This window comes from Dicentrarchus labrax, unplaced genomic scaffold, assembly GCF_905237075.1.
Source record: "Dicentrarchus labrax unplaced genomic scaffold, dlabrax2021, whole genome shotgun sequence".
NCBI lineage: Eukaryota > Metazoa > Chordata > Actinopteri > Moronidae > Dicentrarchus > Dicentrarchus labrax.
In genome coordinates, this window is record NW_026136714.1 from 21,307,601 (window position 1) to 21,334,285 (window position 26,685).

The window sequence follows — 26,685 nt, forward strand, 5'->3', positions numbered from 1 at the left end:
CACACAACGTTAGTCTGACTGTTACACTGTTATCCAGTAAAACCATTTCTCTAGAATTAACACCACCTACATTTGAACTGTAAAGAAAAACAAAGTGTATCCCGCGGTCACCACCATTTTGAGTTTCACGGTACCTTTTGTGATTGTGTTTTTAAGAACTTTCCTTTAAGAAGCGGGGGTAGTTAAACACAACATATTCCGTCGAATAAAACCTTAGATAGTACTTTGTCTCAGGAGATAGCCATAAAAACAATTCATTTTAACAGTTAAACATCACCCGTGACTTCCAATGGTTACTAAGGGCAACGCATATCGAAAACGCTCCTCCACCAATCACAGGACGGGATGTTACCAACGAGCCAATCAGGGGCGTCGTTTGTCGATCCAAACAACCGTCCGCTACACAGACAAAAGTCGAGATTTAGCCTGGAAACATGTAACTTAGCACGGTACTGTTCAACAACCGCGTATTAAATACATGTTTAGTTGGGTCGTCGTTGATCCTAATCTCGGTGTGAATGCTGTAACTAATACTCGAAAGGATGAAAACCCGGGATTCGCCGCCGCCGGTTCATGTCCATGTACCGGAGACCACACCTGTACATGTTCATATGAGAAGGAGTCCCAGCACGACCCCACAGGTTACACTGGTTTACTCATCTGGAAACACAATCTGACGATTCCCTCGGTCACTTTTTGAACTCATATGTTTGCATGCCACTGTGATCAAAGTTAAAATATCCCAAATGTATTGTACATCATTTTGTAGTTAAGTTAAAAATGTAAAATGTATCACCTGCATTGATTTACTGTTTCTTTACAGTACCATGCCATTTATCCCGCTTGACATACTTTCCAAAGAGTTTGTTATTAAAGAGTCATTATGACAATGAGGATGCTACAGTAAGTCTTATGTGTTCTGTCTGATGAATCCCTTCCTGTTTATGCAGAATAGGACAAACGATGCGCAGGTGATGGGGAATGGAGGGAGGCCAAAGGTCAGGACGCCATGGATTCCTCCAGGAAGACTGTCCTGCCGAAGAGATGTGGGCTCATACAAGTGTCAGGTCTCTTTATAGTGTTTATATTTCTCTGCAGGCCTTCCAACCAGAGCCAATAAATACGCTGGGAAAAGAATACAACTGGGAAGAGGAAGGGTTATTCTGGCAGAGATTTGCCCCCCTAACAGAACAGACAGGTTTGCACTGAGGGCTGAATGTAAACAGAACAGAGTAAGAAGGAATAATCTCGTTTCATGGCTTGTTTACCGATGAGTAAAGTTAGCTGCTCAAAGCTCTTAACTTCTTTTAGTTTTGTGCAGTTGGTCATTTGAAACAGCAACACGGACCAGGAATTTAACCCGTGTGAGAAACCTAGGATCAAGAAAGACGGACTGACAATGGTTAGAGAATTGCCTAAGCTAGTGGATTGTGTTGCAGAGTGACACTGCAAGAGGGCTTTATGATTTTGCAATTAATAAGCACATAAACATGTTCCAAACATGTAAAGGATGATATGCAAGATGTTTTATTGGTGGGGAATAAGGCAACACTGAATACTTTTTTTTTTATTACTTCAATACTCTTCCTTTAAGAAAATGTTTCAGCCCCTGGTTTGATTGCCGTATTCACTCCAGCCATTTACTGAACTCTCGTACATCCATTTGAAACTTTTTTGAATCCAGCTTTTTGTGTGTTTTCACTGAACACGAGTTCTGTTTGTTTGTATCTTATGATCAGAGAAGCAGAGTGCAGCATCAGTCAGAAAGTGGATTCGGACATCAGCGTGATGCAGAGGAGCAGGAAGAGGAGCTGGCTGCAGTAACCAAAAACCTCAGTGTCCTACTCAGGGAGCAAGAAAGCACTCGTTTAAAGAAGTAAGAGCATCTTCAGCAGCCGGGAAATTACAAAGCTTTTTACAAATGTCTCATATTTAAAAGAAGCCTACCGTAACACTTTAATAGTGTTAAAAAAAAACATACGGTTATGTACTTTTAATTTCTGGGCACATTTTCTTTTGCTGGATACTGTAACTGTCGAATGATGCTTCCTGGTTTCAACTCAACCTCACAAAATAACCAGAAAGATGCAGGACTATGACAAATGCGTCCCATGTGATTACAGCTGTATACACACTTTTTAGTGTTTTAGTTTTTTTCCCCTCTCATTGGATTCTAGGGGCCAACACAGAGAGAAAGACATGCTCCTGAGGGCGCTTGTAGAAGCAGAAATTGACGGCGTTGCCGTAGCTAATCAGCTGACATCCCTGAAGGAAACTATCGACCGCCTTGCAAAGGTAAACGTAGCACCAAATGATCATTTTGAGCACACAGTTGGGCAGGAAGATGAAGGCTGGATGCAGGATGAATGAAGGGTGGAGGTTTTCATTATATTTATATGCTTTATTTTAGGTTTTTGTTCTGTCACTTATTTCTCAGGACAAGCGGATATCAAGATTGCACACAGCTTCACTGGGACGGCAGCAGGAGGTGTTGTTAGAGAAGATAGAGATGTTTGACCACACAAATCACAGCCTTCGAGAGCTCCTCAGAGAGTGGAGTGATTACGAGGTACTGGAAGTAGATAAAACTCATGAAGAGCAAATGTCAACGTGCGGTAGTTCTCCTCTGACTGTTTGAATGCTGTGCTGTTGTGTCCACAGAGAGAATCATTGATGTGGTCAGAACAGAAAGTTGCCTTAAAGAAGAGAATGGCCGACAGTGAAGCAGAAAACATTGTGAGTGATTGTCACCTGGTCACACGCAGTGCTCATTCCTCATCAGCCACCAGACATCTGAGGACATTTTTTCTTGTTTTTCTTCTTCTCTTGCAGCGACTTTTGGCCAAACTCACCAACAAGGAGAAAGAGGCGTCTAAGCTTGCTGAGCATTTGGACTTTGAAAAGGTTTGAACTACTACTTAGTTAATTTACTGTAATTTTTTTGCTTAAAGGTCCAGCGTGTAGCTACTGTAGAAACATGGCTGACTCCATGGAAGGCCACCTGTGGCATCAGTAGATAAAAAAAGTAATTCTAAGGCAACAAAAACATAATGAATCCTATATTCTGGTGATTATACACTGATAAAAAAAAACATACCTATGAATATTATATGTAATTTCTGCCAATACATCCTTCTAAATGTTACACACTGGACCTTTAAGTGAAACATTTACACAACATGTAGCTTGGTAGAAGAACATTGGTATGTCTCATACAGCCATATACACCTTTTAAGGCTCAGGTTTTCACAAACAGAAACTCCCCCTCACCCTCTGTTCCTTCTGTCATGGCAGGACAACGCGAAGACGACGGAGGAGCTTTCAAGAATCCTACAGTCGACCCGCGTCCATCTGGAATCTGAGCTGAACAGAGCAGAAGCTGAAAAGGCCCATCTGGCTGCTCAGATTCAGGTCTGTGAACATGAAATACACACATTTGAACTGTCAGACGTGGACCAGTTGTTTTCATCGGTCCGACAGTGGAATGGGTGCTCCTGTTGCTGTTAGAAGGAAATGGCTGTTGTCTCAACATATTTCAGCTCTGAAAGTGAAAAACCCTCACAGTCTTTTGCTAACTATGTGACCAGTCAGTGTTACTAAATCAGCATCCAGCCAGGTGATACTGTGATGACTGCAGTAGGTTTGCACCAGAGAACTGTGTAATGAAGGAGTAGATAAAGTTGTGCCATTAACTGGTCTTTGAGGATGTAAGAAAAGTGGATGATGCAGACCCACCTTATTCTACCCCCTCAAATGGGTTTTTTTTATTTTTTTTATCACTTTCAGACTTATCAGAAGAACATGTAAGGTTCTTTATTGCCCTTTAAACTGGGTGTTTGAATGTCTCTTTCCTTCTCTGTGTGTGGAGCAGAGGATGCAGCAGAGCCACGAGCAGCAGCAGGAGGAGCTGCAGGCTCTGCAGGAGGAGCTTCAGACTCTGAGGCAGCGGAGAGAGGAGGAGAAGGACGAGAAGGAGCAACAAGACCAGGAGGCGCTGGCCCTGCTGACCCAGCAGGCCGAGCGAGCCGAGGAGTCCACCAGACAGATTGCGGTAAAACTGCAGGAAAAGGTCAGTATTCAGAGGTTCCACGGCACAACAGCACAGAGCATCAGTGGTGGGCAGAGACAGGTCCTGTTACTTGGCGGTACATAAAGCATGAAAATATTACAAACAACGTGTCTTCTAAGTCCCTGTTCCATAGGAGGATCCACAGTCCTGTCTGGCATCTGGTTTGTCCTGCATGCAAATAAGTTTGCTCACTGGTGACAGTTTCTTGTCTGATCACACACTTTTATGCAAATCAAGTTCAAAGGAAGTTCAGCCTGCCTCTTGATTCAGTAGCAATATTCCAGTGAAACACAAACACCAGATTCTGAGATGAGGACAGGCTACCGTTGCATATTTTTGCGTTGAAAGTTTTTTTTAAAGTACATACAGCAGACTATAGTACACACAGGCGTTTAGTCAGAAGGGACTATTTCTCACTGGTTGAGTTACTTTCCCTTTACTGTGAATCTTGTCTTGCAGCTCCTTACTCCTTTTGGTAGGAGTCTCAGCAACATTTCCTAAAACATACACGTATTCTAGGGGTGAAATAACTTAAAAGGCTAAAACCTCAATAGTAATGATGAGACGACATCTGTATTTTGTTTCAGGAATCCCAGTTGGCTCAAGCTCTGTCCAGCTCCAGTGACTGGTGCCTCCGCCACTCTAAAGAGGCAGCTGCTAAAGGACAACTGGAAGAGGAGATTTCTGCTCTCAAATTGTGAGTGCACACTTTGAATGCATGTGAGACACACGTTTAGTTTGTTGCTGTAAAATTGTTATTTGGTACAATCATCCCTATTTACAGATGGGGATGATCAGGTAATCATATCGAAATCATACTAATTTTTGGTTTCTTCTTCATGATATTTTAATGAATATAGGTGCAGACGGTATTCATGTCAGCACAACACTAGTTAAACATTACCAATCAACACAAAAAGCTTAAACTACTTGTTTTCTCTATCTTGTATCTTTTATTAGTGTTTTAATTAATATTATATAATTAATTGTATATTTTTACTCAATGTTACTAAAAAGGTATATATAAAATAATGATGTAAGAAAAATATCTTGCACATATAATTCTGCCTCTGATACCAGATTATCTAGTTAAGAGAAATGCCTGAAATACTTGATAACTATTACCTTAAAAAAAAAAAGGTTTATAAATCAAAAGAAAGTAAAACATTATTTAAAAAAAGATGTAATTGTTACGACTACATAGCACAAGCCTCACATATCTGCTTCTATCACAGTCAGGTGACCGAGCTTACCTCCCGGCTTCATTCAGCGGAGGAGAGGAGCCGGGCGGAGAGGGAGGAGCTCAGAGATCAGCTTCATCATCTCAGTGCTGAAAACGCCTCCACCGAGCTGGAAAACCAAAGACTCAAGGTACCTTCAGAGAAATCGACAGCAGATATGAAATTTCCATAAATATTTATTAAATCAAAAGCACCTCATTCATCACATAATGTATTTATGGAAGACAAGGGTTCTCTCCATTATGATAGCTGAGAAGTATGAAAAGTATTTCAATTGCATTTATTATAAACATACATTATATTTAGGGCCAGTTGACGTCATCTGAGGAGAAGCTCGGAGGTCTGCAGTCTGAGGCCCGTCGGCTGAAATTGTCAATAAAAAAACACGAAAACCTGGTGGAGAAATACAAGAAGAAGGTACAGTCACTCAAACCTGCAAACAAATGTCAAATAACATTTCTGTTTGCTTTTCTAAATGCTGTTGCAAAGGGGATGTAGAGACAAACAAGTTTGTTTTTTTGTGAGTTTTGGCAATTTCTTCCTGAAATGGGGACATACTTGGCTAAAGGGTCAGTTCCCCTTAATCACAAAAAACGAATTTACCCTTTTGTGATGTCAGGCCATGCATGGCTACATGATAGAATAGATGAATGAGATTTTCTTGGATCTGGTTGAAAGTCTTTACTCTAGAAAAGCAGAACCTCTTCATTGAAACACTTAATATACCCAGAAGTGTTCACTGTGTCAACTGTACTGTAGTGATGTCAGACTTCTCTGCGCAGGTCCAGCAGGCTCGTCTGGATTCAGAGGACTGCTGCCTGAAGCTGGAGATGACACAAAAGGAGGCCCGGGAGGTGAAGGTGAGCCTGGAGAGGGAGAAGGAGCAGGTGAGGTGGGAGCTGCTGGGCCGGCTCAGAGAGCTCGAGTCACTGCCCGACAAACTGAGGAGGACGGAACAACAGCTCAGAGACCTACAACAGGAGGCCGACACCCACGAGAGGAAGAACAGGGAGCACAACTCTGCCCTTTCTGAAGTCAGACATATGGTACTTAATTTACCCTATATAAGAAGAATAGACATGTCTCTAGTGCCGATTAAATGTTACAGTTATGGCTACAGGTGTACATTGAAAGAGAATCACAGTTTTAATATGCATGCTGCAGATTTTGTCTTTAAAAGTTAAATTTTACTTTCTTCTCAGCTACCATCTGTTGCAAGTAACAGTCTCGCAAGCTACCCAATTAAGATCAACTGAATAGCTAATTGGTTGTAAGAATGCAAGATGAATTTCTTCTTTTTTTCTTTTTTCTATGGTTTGGGATATTTTCCCTTCATTTTAAAGCACACAGTATAGAAAGGGGGGGGGTGACATGCAACAAATCTGGACTTGAACTGGGGACGTTGCTATTAGAGGTCACCCTCAGGCCAACAGGATGCACCATGGAGGTGGATGCCTATCATGGATATCTGTCATGACACTGAGTTCCTCTACAGGTGGAACAACAAGGCACTCAGCTGGAGATGTTTCAGCAGAGGAACCTGCTGCTACAGGAGGAGAACAACGTTCTCAAAGAGAAAATTCACAACCTAGAGAAGTACAGAAACTTGGAGAATTTAAAATAAATATATACACTTTTAAGATAAGAGTATCACCACACATATTTCAGATAGCGAAACACACAATTTTCCTAACTGTAACTGTTGATTTCTGTGTTGTTTGCTGTAGGAGGTTGGAGGACATGAAGGTAGAAAACAAAGAGATGACTCAGGCTCTCTCCTCAAAGGAAGCCAGTATCCAGTGTATTGAGCAGCAGCTGGATGAGAAGACCCGCGAGTGCAGCGTCCTGTCCAGACAGCTACAACAAACTCTGGATGACGCACAGAGAAAGGTAGGAAACTATATACTGTAGTCACTTCCTTTACCTATCCACAGTTTGCCATCCTTCTTCTTTATTTGCATGCTGCTTGTATTTTTGCAGTGAAAATGAAATGAAATTATTCCTTGGTGACTATTTGATAGGCAAAATTGGCTCTAAATTGTTTTGATGGACTGCAGAGATCTGACTATTGATCTAATTCTATCTGAGCCACTATTGAATCAAGCAATGAAATTAACTGAAACAGAACAAAGCAGAGTAATAATCCACAAGTTCCCAATAGTTTTACACATACACCGGAACAAAAATCATCTTATTGTCTCTTTTACTCTTTCATGTTCATGTTCATACAAGAAACGCCAACCCAGAAAGCCACAAAAACTCCAATAATGTACATAAACATATCTACAATGCCCCTCAACAATGAATCTAAGTAGAATAATGATAAATAATTGTATCTATAAACTATATATGTATGTGTAAATATAGATTGATTTGCTTACTCTGACTCGGATGTCTGACTCTTTCTCAGAAAATTCTGTTTATACATTTCCTATTCTGAGTATTTGGGTTAATACTAGAATATTGCAGCGAGTATAGTGAGGAAAACTTTAACTCCATTAGTTTTTTTCCCCTCTGGCCCACAGGTGGACAGCAGCATGCAGAGGGTTTTGGCCAAAGAGAGAGCGTCTCAGTCTAAAGCTTTGGACCTGCAGAGCCAGCTGAGTCGAGCCAAAACAGAGCAGACTCAGCTACAGCGAAGCAAGGAAGAGGTACGTCACTCTGTCCCTCCTCCAAACATTCAACAGTGCTAGAATGTAACTAAGTACATTAACTACATATTTAGCCTGTGTATTCGCAACAATCTGGCAATACAGTACGTATCACGATACAGAGGTTACGATTCAGTATATTGTGATATATTATGATAATGTGAACACAGCAATTTATAGTCATAGTATAAAGAACACACCACCATTTGTATAAAATCTGAGTTAAAAAATGTTTACTTTTTTACGCAATTAGAACAGTGGGATCCACATTTGTATTTATTACAGTCCCTGTAACATCATAGCCCTCCGCTGATGTTTACAGCAGTTGGGGGTTTAAACTATTGACTGTTTATATGTTTTTGAGAGTTGATACAATATCACAAAACAAAGTATCGCGATACAAAATACAATCCTAGAAATATAATATACTGTAATAAAAAGTGGAAATCAAAAATTTAAAAATGTTTGTGTGTGTCTCTGTTGTCCTTCAGATGGAGCGTCGTTTCCAGAGTCAGCTGCAGAACATGAAGGACAGACTGGAGCAGTCAGACTCTACAAACCGCAGTCTGCAGAACTATGTTCACTTTCTCAAAACCTCATATGGAAATGTGTTTGGTGACTCCTTGCTTGCAAGCTGACTGCAAAATACTCCAACCTGACCAGCATTCATCCTTTCCAGATGACAGTTATTGACTACTACTTTTGACATGAAGTTTTTATACTATCTATGAAATGTCTACAACTTTTTTAATGAAGTGCTTACATTTTAGTTGCCTGAAATGTATTTATATTATTTTGAATAAATTACTTCCTGCACAGTTCTTGATTCTGATTGGCCTCATGGTGTGCACTATGGTTCATTTGCTCTGGCAGATAATTTGCATTTGTCAGGGTAGATTCTGATGGTATTTCTTTGAAAATCTTCCATCTTTATGAATTTGAACTATTTCACCTTTGAGCAAATGCATCCATTTTGTTCTGACAGAACACATAACACCACAGTTTTAATTTCCTAAATATAATATGTAACAGAATTTATGGCCCAACTGAAGTCCCGTATTTTATTGCTGTACTAAGTAGAAATACCATGTATATAAGTGAACTCTAAAGGGATTGCCTAAATATAATATTTGAATCTCATTTACGCCAAACCCCATTTAGAACTTGGGTAATTCAACATATTCTGGCTCATTCGCAAACATAAAAACCAAATAAAACATAAATTATGACATTTTATAAATGAATAGGGTATGTTCCTTAACTTGGCGTATATTTGATGCAACAAAACCTTGTTTAATTTAAATGTTAACATTTAAAATTGGGTTGTCAGGGAAAGGGTGAGGTAACACAGCAGCATGAACCAGGTAAAACTTACATGAAATGCACACTGGTGAATGGCTTTTACGCCGACTTTTTTGTAATATGTAATGTGTAATATCAGCTTTCAAGTGAGTGAGGTGAGTGTTTGAAAAAAGTAGACCGATTGAAAAAGGACGGACCGCTTGAAGGACCAATATTGTGGTGTTCCCGGTTGAGCCACCGAATCAGAAAAACTCTAAATAGTAAATCAAATCTTGTTATTACATGATTTCCGCTGTATCGTGTACATTACTATTTAAATGATAAAACTAAACCAAGAACACAATATAATAAGGAGACAGCCCAGCATACCGGAAACATTGAGCGTCTCCGCGCTAGGCGGGCTGTTTCACGTCGGATTGTAATTGATGTAACCCCATCCGCTGATTTCAAAACTCAGCCTGTTCCCAGTAGTTTGTAGTTTGGGTTACTTTTACCATTCTGTCGTGATGCCTGCTGAAAATCTACGATGGGACACTTTACAGGCTCTAAAAAATTCACCAAAGGCAAACATAAGATTTGACCCATACTGGTCGCAAAGGGGCGAGGTGAGTTCACGACAGCTACGGTCACACATTAGCTGACTAATGGCTACTTAATGTCAGCTAGGCCGGGCTGTCCCTGCTGGTTTAGCCACATAACTTTCGTTTATTAAAGTGAGTGAGGCAGTCACCATTACAGACCCGTAACAAGGAGAACAACCAGGTGGAAGCACTGTCTTTAACATTGTTTTATTAACGTAATGGCTAACTAACTCTTCTGACCTAAAAGTGTCGAGCTCACTGACAGTACGTAATAACGTTAGTGTTGAACCAGACGAAGAGCTTGCTCTCCAGTGATTCTCAACCCCCTCACAGTCCCCTAGGTTGGGGACCACTGGGCTAAACTAACTCATTGCATGAGCTCCACCTCGAGCAGCTAGAACAGTAAAATACAACTTACATATCAATGCATCAATATTAACGATTCATTCATCTAATGTAATGCACTGTATAATGTCCACCATAAGGGCCCTTTCTAGTAGAAAATGTACTCTTTCTTCTTGTGTACTTTTACTTTACCAGGATTGTGAATGCAGAACACCAAAACTGCCTAATTGTCATTGTTTTCTTTATCATTAGGGTCCGTCCACACCTCATGCCTTTTCTCTTTTTATATACATTTAAATTAATGTTCATGTATTTCTTTCAATCTTTTTTTTTTTTTACGTGTAATTGTAAATATTTGCTTGTGATGAACTTGTGTTCTTTTTAACCTTTGGTGGTGTAAATATATATTTAAATCTGCATCTGACTGCATCTGCAAAAAGTGGTGTGGTTGTCTGTGATACAATAAAACCACTGGAGCTTAGTATGTGGTCATCCACATCTCTTAAAAAAAAAATATCTTGGTACATTTAAATGTAGTACGCTTGAGGTTTAATGTGTCTGTGTTCTTGCAGGATATTTTGGCAGGTTGCAAAGATGGCCTCAGCTTGTCCTCGGACTCTGCGGTCATATTGGAGCGGTTCAGCTCTTCACCCCTGCAGAAGTCCTGCTTTCTGGGTTCCAGCTCTGGAGACTCCAGCCCTGGCCTCTCTGAGGAGATCTCAGCCTCAGCTTCCTCCACAGGATCCATCCCTGACATCAATGGGAAGCACACCACACTTTCTGCAGCCCCACCTGTAAGGGCCGAGAGTGAGCAGGCAAGTCTCTCATCATGGATACATGCTGATCTCTGTGGTTTTGTATGTGAGGAATAAAAGCTTGTTAAACTACAGTGTATTTTCTGATGGGTTATTGGAAGAGTTCACATAACGTTTGTGTGATCTGCCAGGCCATCAAATTAGTTTTTACATCAGTTTTACTCAGAAGACATGACATGTACACTTAAATTCACTAGTTTAATATAAAGTCAAAAGTCAGATGGCCTGGCTTCAAGTGTATTTTGAACTTTTCTGTGGAGCTGGATGTTCTACTTTATTCCTTTTTATAAAATAAGAACAGCAACACATTTTTTCCTTCACATTTATATGCTGCAGGCTCTTAGTGATGAGGCGAGGGATGAAGATCCAGAGACAGACAGCGAAGTTTCCAGTCCTACATCGCTACCTGCCATTTCGCTGCTGTCGCCCAAAGCCATGGAGACGGCGGGCCACATTCTCAAATTTGAGGCGGAACAACGAGAAAAGGCCAAGGTCAGACACAGAGATTGTTAATTATCCCATAAGAAGAAGAAAATGACGGCTGTATAATGTTTTATTATAAATAGGTCAAAGTGTGTGCGTTTTAAACAAGGACATGAGCATAAATGTGTAAAGACTTAAGTTTATTCATTTTTGGACAGGACATCTTCGTCTGAATGCATGAATTTGATTATTTCTAGTAGTGCTGAAACAATTCACTGCAAAATAGTTAGTATATCCTTTTTTATTTTTTATTTCTTTGAATTATTTATAATTTTTAGGAATGAAAATGTCTAACAGGAGAAATATGTTCATACATACACTTTCATGTTTCAGCATATTGAAACATGTACAGTATAATGATGGACACATAGACTTTGTTGAAAGTTACTTAAAGCTTCTTACAAACCTTAATCCTAGTTTTTCCTAAGAATTACTTGACTCGTAAGTCAGAGTTTGGAAAATTTTTAAGACCATTTACCAACCTGTTTACCAATATGTGACCACTAAGGTGTCAGTAACCCCACCATGCAGACAGGAAGCTCTACAGTCTCACCTGCTTTATATTTTAACCTGTCGGCTCAGATGGCGCTCAAACTGCGGCAGGAGATGCAGGAGAAGCTGGTGGCGGCGGTGGCAAGCTCAGAGTCGGAGCAGCTGAAACGCTTTGAGGAGTTCATGGAGTTGAAGCAGAGACAGGAGTACCAGAGCATGAGGGACATGATGGAAAGAGAGTAAGAGCCACTGGCAAAGGACGCAAGTCTCATGGTTTTTAACATTTATGAAATGTTCTGTGCGATCAAAACTGTCCGATTTTTCCACTTTCTGCACTGTAGAACTAAAGAGAGCATCGGGCGTCAAGAGAAACTGAAGGAAGAGCAAAGATACAGAATGAAGGTATGATCATCATACCACACTGAAAGGACACTGGTGGGAGTGACACCCTAAAAATGGTTGCTTTAAAGGTCTGGAAATGACCACAAAGTTTGGTGTCCACATGCCATATTTACAAAGCATCTCAGAGTAGAAAATCTAATCGATCTATGCTTATATTTAAAGGTCCACTGTGTGATGTTTAGGAGGCTCTAATGGCAGAAATGGAATAAAATATTCATAGGTATGTTTTCATTAGTGTATAATCACCTAAAAAATAAGAATTATTGTGTTTTTGTTACCTTTTTAGAATGAGACGTTTTTATCTACAGATGCCGCAGGTCACCTTCAATGGAGGCCACCATGTTGTACTACCAAAACATAAAACATAAAGCCTTCCCAGGACAATGTTACTATTTCACACGTAGTGAAATTTCAAGGTTGATTCTGAGATGCTTGATAAATATGAGCCCTGACTGCTTCTTCACACGTTCTGAAGTTGTTGGCAGCCATACGTGTTTTGTAAAGTATAAATAGATTTTCTTCATTGTCCTCTGCATCAGATCCTCAACCTGCGGCTGAGGGAGGCGGAGCAGCAGCGCCATCGGGAGGCGGAACTGGAGCGGCAGCGGCGGACGGAGGGCAGGGAGAGACTGCGTAACCTTAACGCCATCCAGGAGGAGATCCTGCAGCTCAACCAACTGCTGGATCCGTCCACCCAGACCAAAACCGAGCTCCCGCTGGCCAGCCTCAACTCCCTCAGCACCCGTGGGAACCAACTGTGCTCCCAGGTGTCAGAGGTGGTGCGAAAGACAGCAGAGGTGAGTTTAACTGCTGATTGGTAATGTTTAGGTTTAGGTTGTGGCTCCTTTCTACACTGAAAAATCATTGTGGTTGTGTTAAAGGATCATTCCAGTTTATTACAACTTGAATACAAAAGCAGTCAGATGACAATAAAGGTTGGAAACATAATCCAAAGATATTTAATTCACAATGATATAAAAACAAGAAAAACATCAAATCCTCACAGTTGAGAAGCTTGGTAGATGAATGATGATAAATGGCTCAAAGGAGAAGTTTAACCTCTTCTGCGGTTTCTTTCCAGGGAGAGTTTCCCAGCGTAGAAGACATGACCGTGGCCGAGCGAGCCCTGCACGAGATGAGGGCGCTGATCCGGCTGATGCAGGAGGAGGTCGCCAAGTCTCAAGAGAAGAAGAAGAAGGAGCAAGAGCAGGAAGAGGAGCGCAGGAAGCAGGTGGAGCTGCAGGCACAGCAGGAAGCACAGAAGAAGGCGGCGCAGTCGGCCAAAGAGAAGGCACAGAGGAAAGGTGAGAGAGTTGTTGTGACCCAGGACCGTATAATATGTATCACTGCATGGATATCACCTAGAACTTCAACGTTTCAGTAACATCTGCTCAGTAAACGTTGAAGATGAACTCACCACGTGGTAGGAAATTGTGAGGAACCCCCTGGCTGGTCATCTTGGCTGCTGGCCACCCGGCTCCATGTCCGTTGTCATCCCAGGGATAACAGTCTTTTTTTGGCTTATTGTTACCTCTGGCTCTAATGTCCCCATAGTATTTTTATACATACATTATATAATTCCTTTATCACCACATTTCAATAAATATGTATTAGTGAAACTGGACAGAGGCAGTGCAGCATTTTGTTTTATTTTTAATATACAATACAGATTGTATAACAGATGCATCTTCCCGGGTTTGAATTCAGCTTGGGCTCTTTGCTGCATGTCACCCCCTCTCTCTCTCCAGCATTTTCAGTCTCTCTCAACTGTCACTGTCCAAAATACTAAAAAGAGAAACAAAAAACAGATTTTTTTCAGCTGCTGGAATGCAGCCCAAAAAGTGGTAAACCACACTGACATATTATCTTTTATAAGGCTGATATGGAGAAGGTGTTCGTAAACAGTTGCCTGTTTATACATCCAGCGTTCATCAGGTTGACACATTTTTTATTTGATTTGAACTGAATACTAATGAACGTACGTCGATATTCACTCTCCTTTTAGCTCTGGTTTGGTCTCTGCCTTTAGTTGCTCGATGTTCACCAGCTTTATTCTCCAGCTAGTCTTTATATGTCTGTACAGTGGGTGTATCAGAGCTGGAAACGGCACTTAGGCCGCCCCATTGCTAATATATACATGTTGTTTAGAGCAGCTTTAAGGGAAAGATCGTCTTTTAGGAATGAGATTTCAAACCCTCACAGGAGGAAGTTAATGTATACATTTGAAGAACTGCGTTTCAGTTATCATTAGTTAAATTTCTTCTTCAAATTTACTTTTCATTTTTTTACTTTTAATTGGACTGTTACTGTCGTCCAACAGGGCTGCAGAACAGTGCTGAAGAAAGCACACTGAAATGGTACAAGGAGCTGCAGCTGTCAGCTGCTCAGTGCGCTCAGTCCTTCGAACAACTCAACTCCCCGAAAGACGCCCAGGTGAGTTGGTGCTTGTCTGCATGAATGCTTATCATTTAACTGGGAAATTAAATATCAATAATAATAATAAAGATAATAATGTTCCATTTATACTGTTCAACATTTCATGCATAAAATGCAGCTCAAAGTGCTTCATAAATTAAAGAAAAGAGCAGATGATTGTTCCAGGCAGAGAGGAGGGTTTTCCTATAAGTAGAATTAGCCATACAAGTACATTAAATTAGTCTAGTTATGAACAGGTTTCCGTCAGCACTCAACAAGTATCGAGGTTCAATTACCAGCCGTAATATTAAGCGCTGTTGTGGCAAGAACAAAGTGGAGTAATAGTGATACTACTTGTGAGAAAAACTCTGCACAGATGGTTTCATTTCTCCTTTCTGGACTCAGACAAAGAAGCTGAAATTGGAGCTCCAGAAAGCAGCCAGCATCCCTGTCAGTCAAATCTCCAGCAACTCTGGATCGCAGCTCCAAGAAATCTTTGACAAGATTGACAAGCTGCTGTCGGGGCGGCCGGTGGTGTCGGGAGGGAAGTCTGTCTCCACCTCCCAGCATCCACAGGGCCTGGACTTTGTCAGTTACAAACTGGCTGAGAAGTTTGTGGTGAGTCCACCTGGTGCTGTTTGATAAATTAGCCCAGGAACTCTTCGAATTTAATAAATGTTTGTGGCAAAACCAAAATATAGTCACTCAAAAATAACTCAAAATGTTTTCATTTAGTGTCGATATATTTTAATTTAAATCATTTTTTATCATTTATCAGGAAAAAAGTGAAACATTTTTTGGTTCCAGCTTCTCAGATATGAAGATTTGCTGCTTTTCCCCCCATGTTTTATATGATTGTAAATGAAATATTTTGGGGTTTTTGAATGAAATTTTATACATTGGATGATTCATTAATAAGTCAATCAATAGTAGCAGCGTTCAATTGAAATGTCTTTAACACAGGCTGAATCAAGATAACCGTGTTTATCTGGGTAACTTTACAGAGTGCAACTGGAAGTAGCTCTTTCACTTAAGTCCACATTCCTGATTCAAGGAGGTTCCTGGTGTTTACTCAGACGCTGACATTTTTCAGCTAACTTGTAATACTGCTATGTGAGACAGACCTCAAAGATTGTTATTGATAAGTAGCAGAATAAATTAGATCACAGTGTGCTATCCATTTTTTAAAATATGCAGTTGATGACTGCAGTGCCAATGAAACCCCTAACTTTTGCAGTTTTAGGACCACATGTTCCTGTACGACTCTGAACATTCATGTTCCCAGCATTTAGTGTACAAGGAAAAAAAAACAGCAACAAAACTAATTTCTTTCCTCCTATAGAAACAAGGAGAGGAGGAGGTGGCTTCTCACCACGAAGCTGCCTTCCCCATCGCCGTGGTGGCCTCTGGCGTTTGGGAGCTGCACCCTCGAGTGGGTGACTTTATCCTCGCCCACCTGCACAAGAAATGTCCGTACGCAGTCCCACATTACCCTCCAATGAAGGAAGGCACACAGGTGGAGGAATATCAGAGGTCAGGGAGACAGAAATGTGTTGCTACAACCTGCTTCACTCAGTTATTATGTTGGATTAATTAAAATAATAAAAGTGTTGTGTCTGAGAAGAGTACAGATTTTCATCTGCTATTTTGCCTTCACTTCTGAGAAGAGTACAGATTTTCATCTGCTATTTTGCCTTCACTTCATCAGGATTCTTGGTTACCGTGTGGACGACTCCGGGGTTGAAGGTCAAGACAGTTTCCTGAAGAGGATGTCTGGGATGATCCGTCTCTACGCTGCCATAATCCAGCTGAGGTGGCCCTACGGTTCCAAGCAGGGGGTAAAAGCTGTCTCACTTTCTGTCTGTTTGTTTGTTCATTCACTGAATGATCTATTTCAAGCATGATTTAAGCATATTATTAAGCTTCTGCATCTTTAAATCTTTGTTTCTCTGTTTTTCCTTTTGTGTTTCAGGCTGCTCCTCACGGTCTGAACAATGGCTGGCGTTGGTTAGCTCAGATGCTCAACATGGAGCCCCTGGCAGACATCACGGCTACGCTGCTGTTCGACTTTCTTGAGGTGAGGCCTAAACCTTTTTTTTTTTTTTTTTTTTTAAACTGCTTTTTAAACATCAGCACTGCTGTTTCTATACACACAGATCCTAATAGAGCATATAGAGATATTCAGTTGTGTACATGAGGGTAAGCTGTGGACCATGTCATCCAATATTGTCATCAGCTAACAAAGTTTCAGCCTGGTTTGCACTTGAAGAACAGCCATCCAACCAAATATGACACAGTAGAGCACGTTGAATGAAATACAGTGAATAAAAGTGATGTTTAAAATGTTTTTTATTTGTGTGTGTGTGTGTTGCAGTGCAAAAAAGGTCAGAGTTAAAGTTAATATGATCATTTTGACAGTTTTTCAGAGCCCACACTGAGTGACAGAAAGTTACTGAGTTGTTGTGAGACTTGTAAAACCTTATTAGTGACTGTTTATAAAGCTGGTGGCGCATTAAAGTTATTACTGTGGTCAGTGAATGCAGCTGTGGGTTAAACATGTAAACTTCAGTGTTGACGTTGGTCTTTTTGTTTGTGTGTGTCCTTCAGGTTTGTGGTAATGCTTTGATGAAGCAGTATCAGGGCCAGTTCTGGAAACTCATCCTGCTCCTTAAAGATGAATACTTCCCGAGGTACACACTCCAGATTTAAAGCATGTTGAGTCTTCCATCAACAGGTCAAATGTTTTACCTGCAGCTGTCGCCACCTATTGAACTTGCCTCTGTCTGTGTTGAATGTCTCTTTGGTGTGTCCAGAATTGAAGCAGTGACCAGCACTGGACAGATGGGCTCAGTCATCAGACTCAAACAGTTTCTAGAGGTACGTCAAACCCACTGCTAATGTTAGCACTGTACTTAGGCAGACATTAACACTTGTGGTGTTGGTAAATAAAGAGAGAGGAAACTTTGTGCAAGAAGGGAAAAAAAACCGTCTGTTTTGGGTGCACAACATAGACACAACAAAAGAAAAGGCTGCTTCAGTAGTGATCGGCGGATGAAGCTTTATGAAGCTTTGGAGCTTTCTTTCAATTTGTGCCAAAAAAGATTTGAAGCTCAGTAATCCCAGTAATGTGCTGATCACATTGTTTAGTGGCAAACGTTTCAAAACTGTCAAACTCAATGAAGCTCTTTCTGAATCACCAGAGAAGCTTTAAACAACCAATTCAGGGGTTAAAAGTGGTTTAATCCTTACAGTGTGTTTTATTCTGAAGTTGAGAACAATGTAACTCCGTCGTCCCTAAAATGTTTTATTTCTAAAATGAGACGTCACATGGAGTCAGATTGCTCCCCAGATGAGGACATTTGAACTACATGACACAGTGGCATTAGGTTAACGAGTATAAATGTTGGGTGGAGAACCAAATTTAAAGTGAAGAATATGGAAATAGAAATAAAGTTGTGTCTAGTTGTTGCCTCCCCCTGCATGCTACACACACACGCACACACACAGAAAAGAAAGAAAAATATATATTTATAAAATGAGTTAATTAGTTTTTGTGTTTTTGTGACCTCAATCTTGGTTTCTTTCTTGTGAAAAACCTTAACGTTGTCTCCCACGCGTAGACGTCACTGCAGAGCCGACAGATCAGTCCGCCCAAAGGCCAGCTGAACGCCATGTTCTGGAGGTCGTGATGGAGGAGGAGCAGTGTTGGATGTTGCTGCATGACGTCGCTTAGGACTGAATAAAGCGGAGAGGGAAGTGGTCTGAGGCTGGAAAACTGTGTGCTTTGTGGCTGGAGACTTAGTCTACAACCAACTTTAGTCGCTAATCGGAGAGGAAAAGTCAAAGCTGCTCCTGTAGGAAGATGTGCGTCACATCTGTTTAGTTACACAGCTTCTGTGGCTCATGAACTTTGTGTCAGGTTCATTCACTGGATGACTCAAAGAACTGATCAGTAGGAATGTGATGGACGGTGACACACCCAACTACATTTTCTGAATACAACATTAATTCAACAGTTTTGAAGGGGCTAACAGTGAGATATTTATCTCTGGATTAAAACAGTGAAGGGAGTACACGTCGTCTCGCCAGCACATCCGTCCTCCCAACGTCAGTATGAACTGATGGTTTTCTGCTTACAGCTTTAGAACATACTTTATTATTCATGTGTGCACAACAAAAAAACATCCAGCAAAAAGAACCAAATTCTGAAACTAGGACATGCAATAATTATGTTGTGTTGAGATGTCAAGGTCTCCCTTGCGTTGCCTCAGGCTGAAAGTTTTCCAGAGTTCAAAGATCATAATGTGGAGCTGTTTTACTGGTAGTGTGTTGTAATCCCTGTGTGGGGGGAAAAGCTCTTTATTTTACTTTATTTGTCCACTACGGGATCACTGCTGTTTGTTTTTATTAAGTCTCCACAGTTGCTGTTCCAATCAGAATTGAATGATTTGAACTTTTGCTATTTATTTTTTTAATGAATCCACCGTGTGGATGAAGATGTATGCTCTGATGAACTGTCAGTGTAATCATTGTGAATGGAGCTGCCCCAAGATTAGAAATATAATGTGAAAAACTGCTGAAGTGCATTTGTCAATATTTCCAAAACACAAATGATTTGATCCTCATGTTGAAACAGAAATCTGCTTCAGTGCTTTAAAGTTAATTTTGGAGGAGCAGAGCAGAGGTGTCTTCTGAATATAATGTAGATTATAAAGGTTTATTACCAGAATGATTGTTGTTCTCATCTGTATCTATAAACCAGATGTCTGAAATAAAACCTCATCAGAAGTTTACTCAAAGTGCTTGTCGTCCTTGGGTTTGTTTTTTGGTATTTTGCCCTCTATATAAAATAAATTATACCCTTCACATCTTTAGTAGAACAGAAGTTGATTGACAGAAACTATTTTGTTTATTTTAAATGAAGTGCATTAATATAACTGTAAATATTGTTTATAAGTAATGTCACAAATTCAAAATCTTAACAGTGAAGAAGTTTGGTATCAAAATATACATGAAAGGTTCCTATTATGCAAATTTGACCAATTTCAGAATACTATATATTACTATAGTGATTACTGATGTGTTAATTTGGTAATGTTGCATCTGGAAAAGGTGGATCTAATTTTAATTTGTTAATATGCCGTTTGGTAGTTTATGGATTAACCCTCAGGCATCAATAGTTTTATCTTTACTTATAAAATACATTATTTATTTGCTTATTTTCTATTAATAATCTGAATCTGCAAAGTAACTCATCAAATAAATTTAAGAAATACAATATTTGCCTGTGCGGGCTGCATTTGTCCTGCACGTATGTAATTACAAAATGTAGTTTTTATTTACTTTAACACCCAATACTAATCATCATGTCATAAATGTCTGGTGCACAAATAAAACACAGCTCAAGGTTTCCTTTTTAATTTTACCTTTTTACAACTATGCACATCAAGTTGGTTTTAATACAATTAATTCTGAAATTGATCTGCAGTTTGCATATTAATTACATTCAAACTGGCTCACCAGTTCTTATCTTATTTTACCCCAGAAAGTGAACAGCAGCCGATGACGAACTGATTCTGCCAGACTGATCCTGCATCAGTTACACAGAGAAACAAAGATACAACCACAGAGATAACCTGGTCTCATGGTGTCTGTGCCAAGTAAATAAAGAATCTACTGAACCTACAAGAAAATCCAAATAACCGTTTGTCTTTAAAATCATCTAATCATCATAAATTATAAATTTGCTGAGCAATCTGAGAGTAATTAGGCCAATTTCCACCAAATTCAGTTCCTTTTATGCAGTCAGATGAGGCTGACTGCTAAAACTAAAGACAAATATTTGAGAGAAAAAATTGGCAAATATTTGAGTAAGTCCCTCTGGGAGCCCCCAATCTTTGGTTGAGAACCACAGTAGTAGTAATCTAGAACAATATACAGTACTGACTGTGAAATATGAGCAGCTTAAAAAACATTTCTGTTAAGCAGTTTTCTTAGCTTATGTGACACAAATTCAAGGCCTGGAAATGGGTAAAATTATTTCTAGATCAGCATGAAAAACCCTGAGGGCTGTTTTAACTATTAAAAAGGGACTGTGATAGTTTCACCTCACCATAACACAAAATAAAGAAACAGATTTACAGGAAAATCAAGACTGCTGAACCAAGATAGGCTGACTTATAGGTTTTGGTTGTATTGTGAAAACATGACTTTACTGTCAAGTATATTTCAATAATATATTATATTGTTCAGTTACCACAGTTCACCAGTAGATGTCAGTAAAATGCTTGTAAATGAACAGCAGAGTCGATAGACTCCTCCACAAGCAGCTCCCTCATTAAATGGTCAGATATCAGATATCTGGCAACAGTATCTTCATGTGTGTAATCTACGTAAATGTCTGCAGTTAACTCATCCATACAAATCAACAGGTTTAAACTCATGTGTGTCGAGCAGGAAATCAATCAGGGACAGTAGCAGGAGTTCTTGCCTCCTGATGCTGGTCACTGTCTCTGTGGCGGTTTACTGTTCAGTCTTTTTTAAGCTGGAAGCACTCAGTCTCCTGTGGTCTCCTGTGGCCTCCTGTGGTCTCCTTCACCCGTTCCACTTCACTCCTGCTTCAATCGCGGCCCTCGCAGTTGAGCGAGGCTCTCTCCATGCGTCTGTACCATTGTTTGACCTTGGTGTTCTCCATCATGTCGTCAAATGCCTGCAGGCCCTCCATCACTCTGAGCACACCAAACACTGCCTGCAGACGGAGGATAACGCAGGAAAAGTTGACCCAAAAAAACCCCATCTGAAAACAATCTGTAGCCACTTAAGGTATGAGGTTGTAACGGTTGTGATGTGCACCAGAAAACAATCTTGTTATGTGATTTGCCCTACAATTCCTACCACTAGCAGGGTAAAAAAAAAAAAAAGCCTCTGTACCGTGAGCACTATAGGACATCTTTGACTGTATGTAGCAATGAGTGATTGGAAGATGTCAGTGTGGGCTCCAATTTTTGTTAACATCTTAAAAACGTATAGATGTGCATGCACACAGCATGTTGTACAGATTAGTATATAACATGCAACATTTTTAGTAAGTTTAGCACGTTCTGTTTTGGTATGTTAAGATTTGTACAATATGGTAACCTTTATTGTCTTTGCAAATGCTAACATTTAGCATTTGTTTGTGTTGTGTTATAAGAGTTGTTTATTCTAATTCTTTACCCAGAACATGAATGGATGAAAGCATCCAGACAATAAAGGAACATCTGAAGTGTATGTGTGGATTCTATGTGTCTATGTTTATCTCAAATTAAAGCTGAGGATGAAAACAAATTGTTTGTTTGTTTCCATGACCAGGTTCAGGAACACTGGATGCAGAAAGAGACAGATGTGTTCCCTCACCAGGTCTGCCAGGTTGGGTTGATCTCCACCCATGAACTTCCTCTTCTTCCCGATGGCTGCCACCCAGTCGTCGACAGCCCTGTACAGATCCTGCCTGACATCGTCCTGCAGGTTGTGTCTGTTGTGTCAAAAAAGGAAAACAATCACCACTTTGACATCCAAACACTGACTTAAATTCAAAAATTGCGAACCCCATAAGCAACTACTGCACACATTTTCACAACACAAGGGACACAGATGCCTCAGGCTTGCCTCAGTCTGGACTGCAGATCTTTATTTCTTCATGTGCCACTTACCGACTTTTCAGCCTTTTGGAGATGAGAAACATGGCCGCGGCGCCGACATATTTGGCAAAGAAACCTTCGAAAGTGCTGAACTTGCCCTCGCGTACGATGTAGTCAAAGGAGGCCAGGGCCTCGCCGGCAGTTCGGTACACGTTGGGAGATATAAGATGCACAAGCCAATCATCGGCCCACTGACGCCACTTCATCTCCTCTCTGAAAACAGGAAAAGAAAACAAACACCGAGTTCAATTTACATCATATTAGTGGGCTGGCCAGATGTGGGCCAAACAGAGTAAACTGAGACAAATGTCACTTTTTTTATGAGATACTGACTGTAGTTATAAAACAATAACAGTTAAAAACTGGGGCAACCTTTCATAAGAGTATGCTGATAGTTCCAGGCCATGATTTCTGTCTCTTGTGGGTGTGTGTGTGTGTGTGTGTGTGTGTGTGTGTGTGTGTGTGTGTGTGTGTGAGAGAGCAGTGGTTTGGACTTACTTCTGCATTCCCTTCTCGGGGTAAACCGCAGTGGTCTCGGCCTCACTCAGCATCAACCAGTACTTGTTGGAGTACTCTGTCACCTTCTTCCCACTGTCGTTCACCGACTTCAGCTCGGGGTAGCAGCAAAGGATCTCAGACATACTTTTGTCCCTGGATGACACGTAAAGGATCAGTGCACCCAAAATACAAAATATACAGTTTATTTCCTCTCTTCCCTCTCATGGTATGTATCCATGCAGATAGTTTTGGTTTTATTTGCCTGGGCGATTTTAGAAAAGTAACGATTATTTTCATCAACTTATCTACTGATTATTTTCTTGATTAATTTCTCTGACTGTAAAATGTTTCCGCCAGACCTAGGTGATGTCTTCCAATGTCTTGTTTTGTCTGACCCAAAGAGTTTACCATCATGTATGACAAAGGAAATCATAAAATACTAATATTGGAGGAGCTGGAACAAGCTCTTTTTTGGACATTTTTGCTTAAAAAACTAAAACCATTTATCAAGTATCAAAATAGCCGATTAGTTTTCTGTCAATTAATTATTCGAATAACGGTTGCAGCTTTACTGTTAAAGCTTGGAGGCCTAAACTCCAAGAGAGAGAAAGTGTAAAATTAAAAATAGATAAATAAAACAAAATTATTTGCATGGCTGGATATCAAAAACAATGAAGAAATAAAAATACTCATAACACATGGTGCATTATACTCTTGTAGATTTTAACAGGTTTACAGTGACGGGCTATTGTCCAGGCAGGTTAATTATAATAATTATCAAGAGAAAACACATTTTCAAATCACTTGAGGGAAGCTGTAACTTACTTTTTGATTAGAAATGTCTTGAGGGAGCTGATGATGACAGACGAGTCATTCAGTTGCTGAGCAACAAAAGAGAGTTAAGACGAAAAGAAAATTCTTTTGAAAATTACTGCACATTTATGGAGAAGAAAATGTAATATTAAGTATTTTGGAAGTGGAAGTGCCACAAAATGGAGATAATTTCATTTTGTAGCCTGTATCTGAAGTGAAGAGACCTGACCAAATAAACGTTGGACATAAATCAAGTGTTCTCATCTTGAGATTCGACTGTCTTACCACTTCGCCATCCACCATCAGGATTGGTACTTTTCTGTAGGCAGACCACTTGATCTCCTGCCTCATCACCGGGTTCACCTCCACAATCTCATACGGCAGCTGATGGTAGTCCAGAAACGCTCGCACCTTGCTGCAGAAGGGGCAGGTCTTGTACTGGTACAGGGTCAACCTCACACCTCCTCCTCTGGAAACCTGGAACGAGGCAGAAAGAGGATCCACCATTCTTATAAAGGCTAATTCTAATGTGCAATATCTTTGGCCTATATACATGTTTTTATGCAGTTTTTACAGACCGCCAAAAGTACTGGGACACCCAAATATTCCACCCATGTGTAATTGTTGAACACAATGCATATGCTGCTCTAACACCAAGAGCTATACTGAGCAGCAGCTATACTGTGTCAGTGTACATGCATGTCAATTAGAAATTGTAGTACAGAAAATGCAGTCACCATTAAATAGTTTGTCCCAAGGGAGCACTGTGGAAGGGAATTAGCTGTAGATCTCCAATGACCCCAATTGCAATAATTTATTTAAACCCAAATTTAGCTTGTAATATAGAACAAATGAATTTCGACACTAAGCCCCACTACAAGACAGGTATGAGAGCTGGGTGATACCGTAAAACTCGCCTTCAGACCCTCATAATGTCCATTCATATTGAGATTTAGTGGTCAAAAATAAATGTCCAATTAATCAGATTACCACAAACTGAATGACACACAAAGTATAAAGGGGTCTTTGGGGTTGGTAATCTAGTATATGTAATATATAGAATTGAACATTTGAGTTCTGTGGGTTTGAACAATGCTGGTCCTGAAACACTATCAGTTTGTAACATTTAATTCAGGCTGACCAACGCAGTGTACTGACACACTGGTGATAACAGGTGTCACTACATACACCTGCAGCTCAGATACAGAACAGAACAGTGCTGAGTTCACAGCAATAACTCATGCACAAAGGCCCAATACAGGATAATAAATATCATATAACTGGATTCTAATTATTGAGGTATCCATGTGTAAACAGCTGGTAAAGGTGGAGCTGACTTTAATCATTGTATATACTGTATATTTAATTGTTGATCACCTGAACCTGACTAGTAAATGGAAATCCACTTGGTTTCATCACTGTATTGAGGTGACCCTCTACATGTAGTTCGGTTACTGTCACTGGAGATCAACGGGACACCGCTCACAGGACCGACGGTGTGACCGCATTACCGACCCCGGGGAACGGACTCTCACCTTGTGCTCCTCCTCGGCCAGGTGCTGCTGGAACCTGAACTTCACAGCCTGGTACAAACCCAAACCTCCACCGAGCATGAAGGCACAGCCCAGCACCCTGCCTCCTCCTCCCCGCAGGGAGGACAGCAGTTTGGAGCGGACCCCCGGCCCGCCGGTACCGTACGCCCTCCTGGACCCGTGTGCGCTCACATTCCCCAGCAGGTAGGAGACAGTACCGGGCCGGCGGGAGGCTGGAGACTCCAAAATATTCCAGCCGACCTTACAGAGGGTTCTGGCGCAGGCGGCCGCCATGTTGGTTTTACATAAAAGTCCCAAAATGCACCGCGGGGGGAGGATATCAGGGGTTTTATTGCCCTGAGATCGGCCTGCCAGGCTTACTGCTAGTCAGGCTGTGCGCTGGTGTCAGGACTGGTCTCAGGACTGGTGTCAGGACTGGGCTCAGGACTGGTGTCAGGACTGGGCAAATACAAGACCTAGGACTATGGAAAAAAAATAACTTTTATGGTCTTTGGGGACATGATGACAACCAGCCCTGACAACCAGTTTATGCCACTCATAAATACCTTTGTGACTTTTTCATTGATGATCCCATTCTATTATATAAAACATGAATAGATGTAAAAGTCCCACAGCTCATTTGACAGCACGTACCATTGTTTTGCATTTCCAGATCTCTTAAAGACTCTTCTATTCAGCTGGAACAGTCTTTATAGCCATTTCTCCTTCAGTCAGCAAAATATCACAGCTGGAGGTGATATATGTCCTTATTTATTTTTTTTATAAATTGTTTTATATATTATAAAAAAATGACAGGCTTATACTGTTCTGGTATGATACAAAACAAGCAACATAATTCATATATGTCACTAGATCATTGGTTCGAGAAACTGTGTCGCAAAATATAAATTATACTTATTATACTATATTATTACTATGACTTATTATTACATTTCACCTTAGATTGCATCGATGCTTTTTTCACTTTTCTCAGTAAAGGCTCATCTTATCTTCTCTCATTGTTCAACTGACTCAATGTCATTGTAAATGAGGGTCGCCACAATGATCTCTTTTAGTCTTTAAAATGTCAGAAAATAGGTAATAGGGCCTATGTGTTCAAATGTCTTGTTTTGTCCAACCAACAATTTTCTTTCATTCACTAATTGATTGACTCATTGTTTCAGTACCTCTGGTCCTTCTACCCAAGACACAAGTGGTATACCTTACAATGACAATACTTAGAGTTTTCGGTATTACTAAAGTTATCATATACTGTATCTGAGTTAAAAAAAACCCTGACACAGTCTTTAGAGATATTTTTTTATTATTAATCTGGGTGTGTGTTGTGTTGGCAGCAGCCAATCTGG

The 26,685-nt window shown here is 40.4% G+C and overlaps 3 protein-coding genes across 5 annotated transcripts; 2 read left to right on the top strand and 1 right to left on the bottom strand.

The window, feature by feature from the left end:
• The first annotated feature begins 281 nt into the window (after positions 1-281).
• Positions 282-8,782, top strand: LOC127375665 (outer dense fiber protein 2-like). 3 transcript variants are annotated; one of them, XM_051421763.1, is made up of 17 exons: positions 282-641; positions 951-1,067; positions 1,740-1,876; positions 2,178-2,295; positions 2,411-2,569; positions 2,662-2,736; positions 2,833-2,904; positions 3,295-3,411; positions 3,872-4,069; positions 4,657-4,766; positions 5,305-5,440; positions 5,617-5,727; positions 6,093-6,356; positions 6,806-6,906; positions 7,038-7,200; positions 7,836-7,961; positions 8,453-8,782. In XM_051421763.1, the coding sequence occupies exons 1-17, from the start codon at positions 543-545 to the stop codon at positions 8,597-8,599; spliced, it is 2,250 nt and encodes a 749-aa protein (XP_051277723.1). In that variant the 5' UTR covers positions 282-542; the 3' UTR covers positions 8,600-8,782. The 3 variants fall into 3 exon arrangements, with proteins under 3 accessions (XP_051277723.1, XP_051277724.1, XP_051277725.1); XM_051421764.1 differs by having other exon boundaries at positions 2,438-2,569; XM_051421765.1 differs by having other exon boundaries at positions 551-641; positions 956-1,067.
• Positions 8,783-9,670: 888 nt separating this feature from the next.
• On the top strand, positions 9,671-19,589 carry gle1 (GLE1 RNA export mediator). Its single transcript, XM_051422471.1, has 15 exons — positions 9,671-9,868; positions 10,762-11,004; positions 11,341-11,496; positions 12,070-12,218; positions 12,321-12,381; positions 12,921-13,178; positions 13,463-13,685; positions 14,702-14,814; positions 15,202-15,414; positions 16,139-16,329; positions 16,505-16,634; positions 16,769-16,873; positions 17,404-17,486; positions 17,610-17,673; positions 18,417-19,589. Exons 1-15 carry the CDS (start codon positions 9,770-9,772, stop codon positions 18,483-18,485), a joined length of 2,157 nt encoding a protein of 718 aa, XP_051278431.1. The 5' UTR covers positions 9,671-9,769; the 3' UTR covers positions 18,486-19,589.
• Positions 19,590-20,198: 609 nt separating this feature from the next.
• ptgesl (prostaglandin E synthase 2-like) lies at positions 20,199-25,631 on the bottom strand. The gene is made up of 7 exons (XM_051422472.1): positions 25,322-25,631; positions 24,072-24,263; positions 23,799-23,854; positions 22,974-23,126; positions 22,488-22,688; positions 22,192-22,309; positions 20,199-21,544 (listed from the first exon to the last, which is right to left on the bottom strand). Exons 1-7 carry the CDS (start codon positions 25,610-25,612, stop codon positions 21,416-21,418), a joined length of 1,140 nt encoding a protein of 379 aa, XP_051278432.1. The 5' UTR covers positions 25,613-25,631; the 3' UTR covers positions 20,199-21,415.
• Between the last annotated feature and the right edge of the window lie 1,054 nt (positions 25,632-26,685).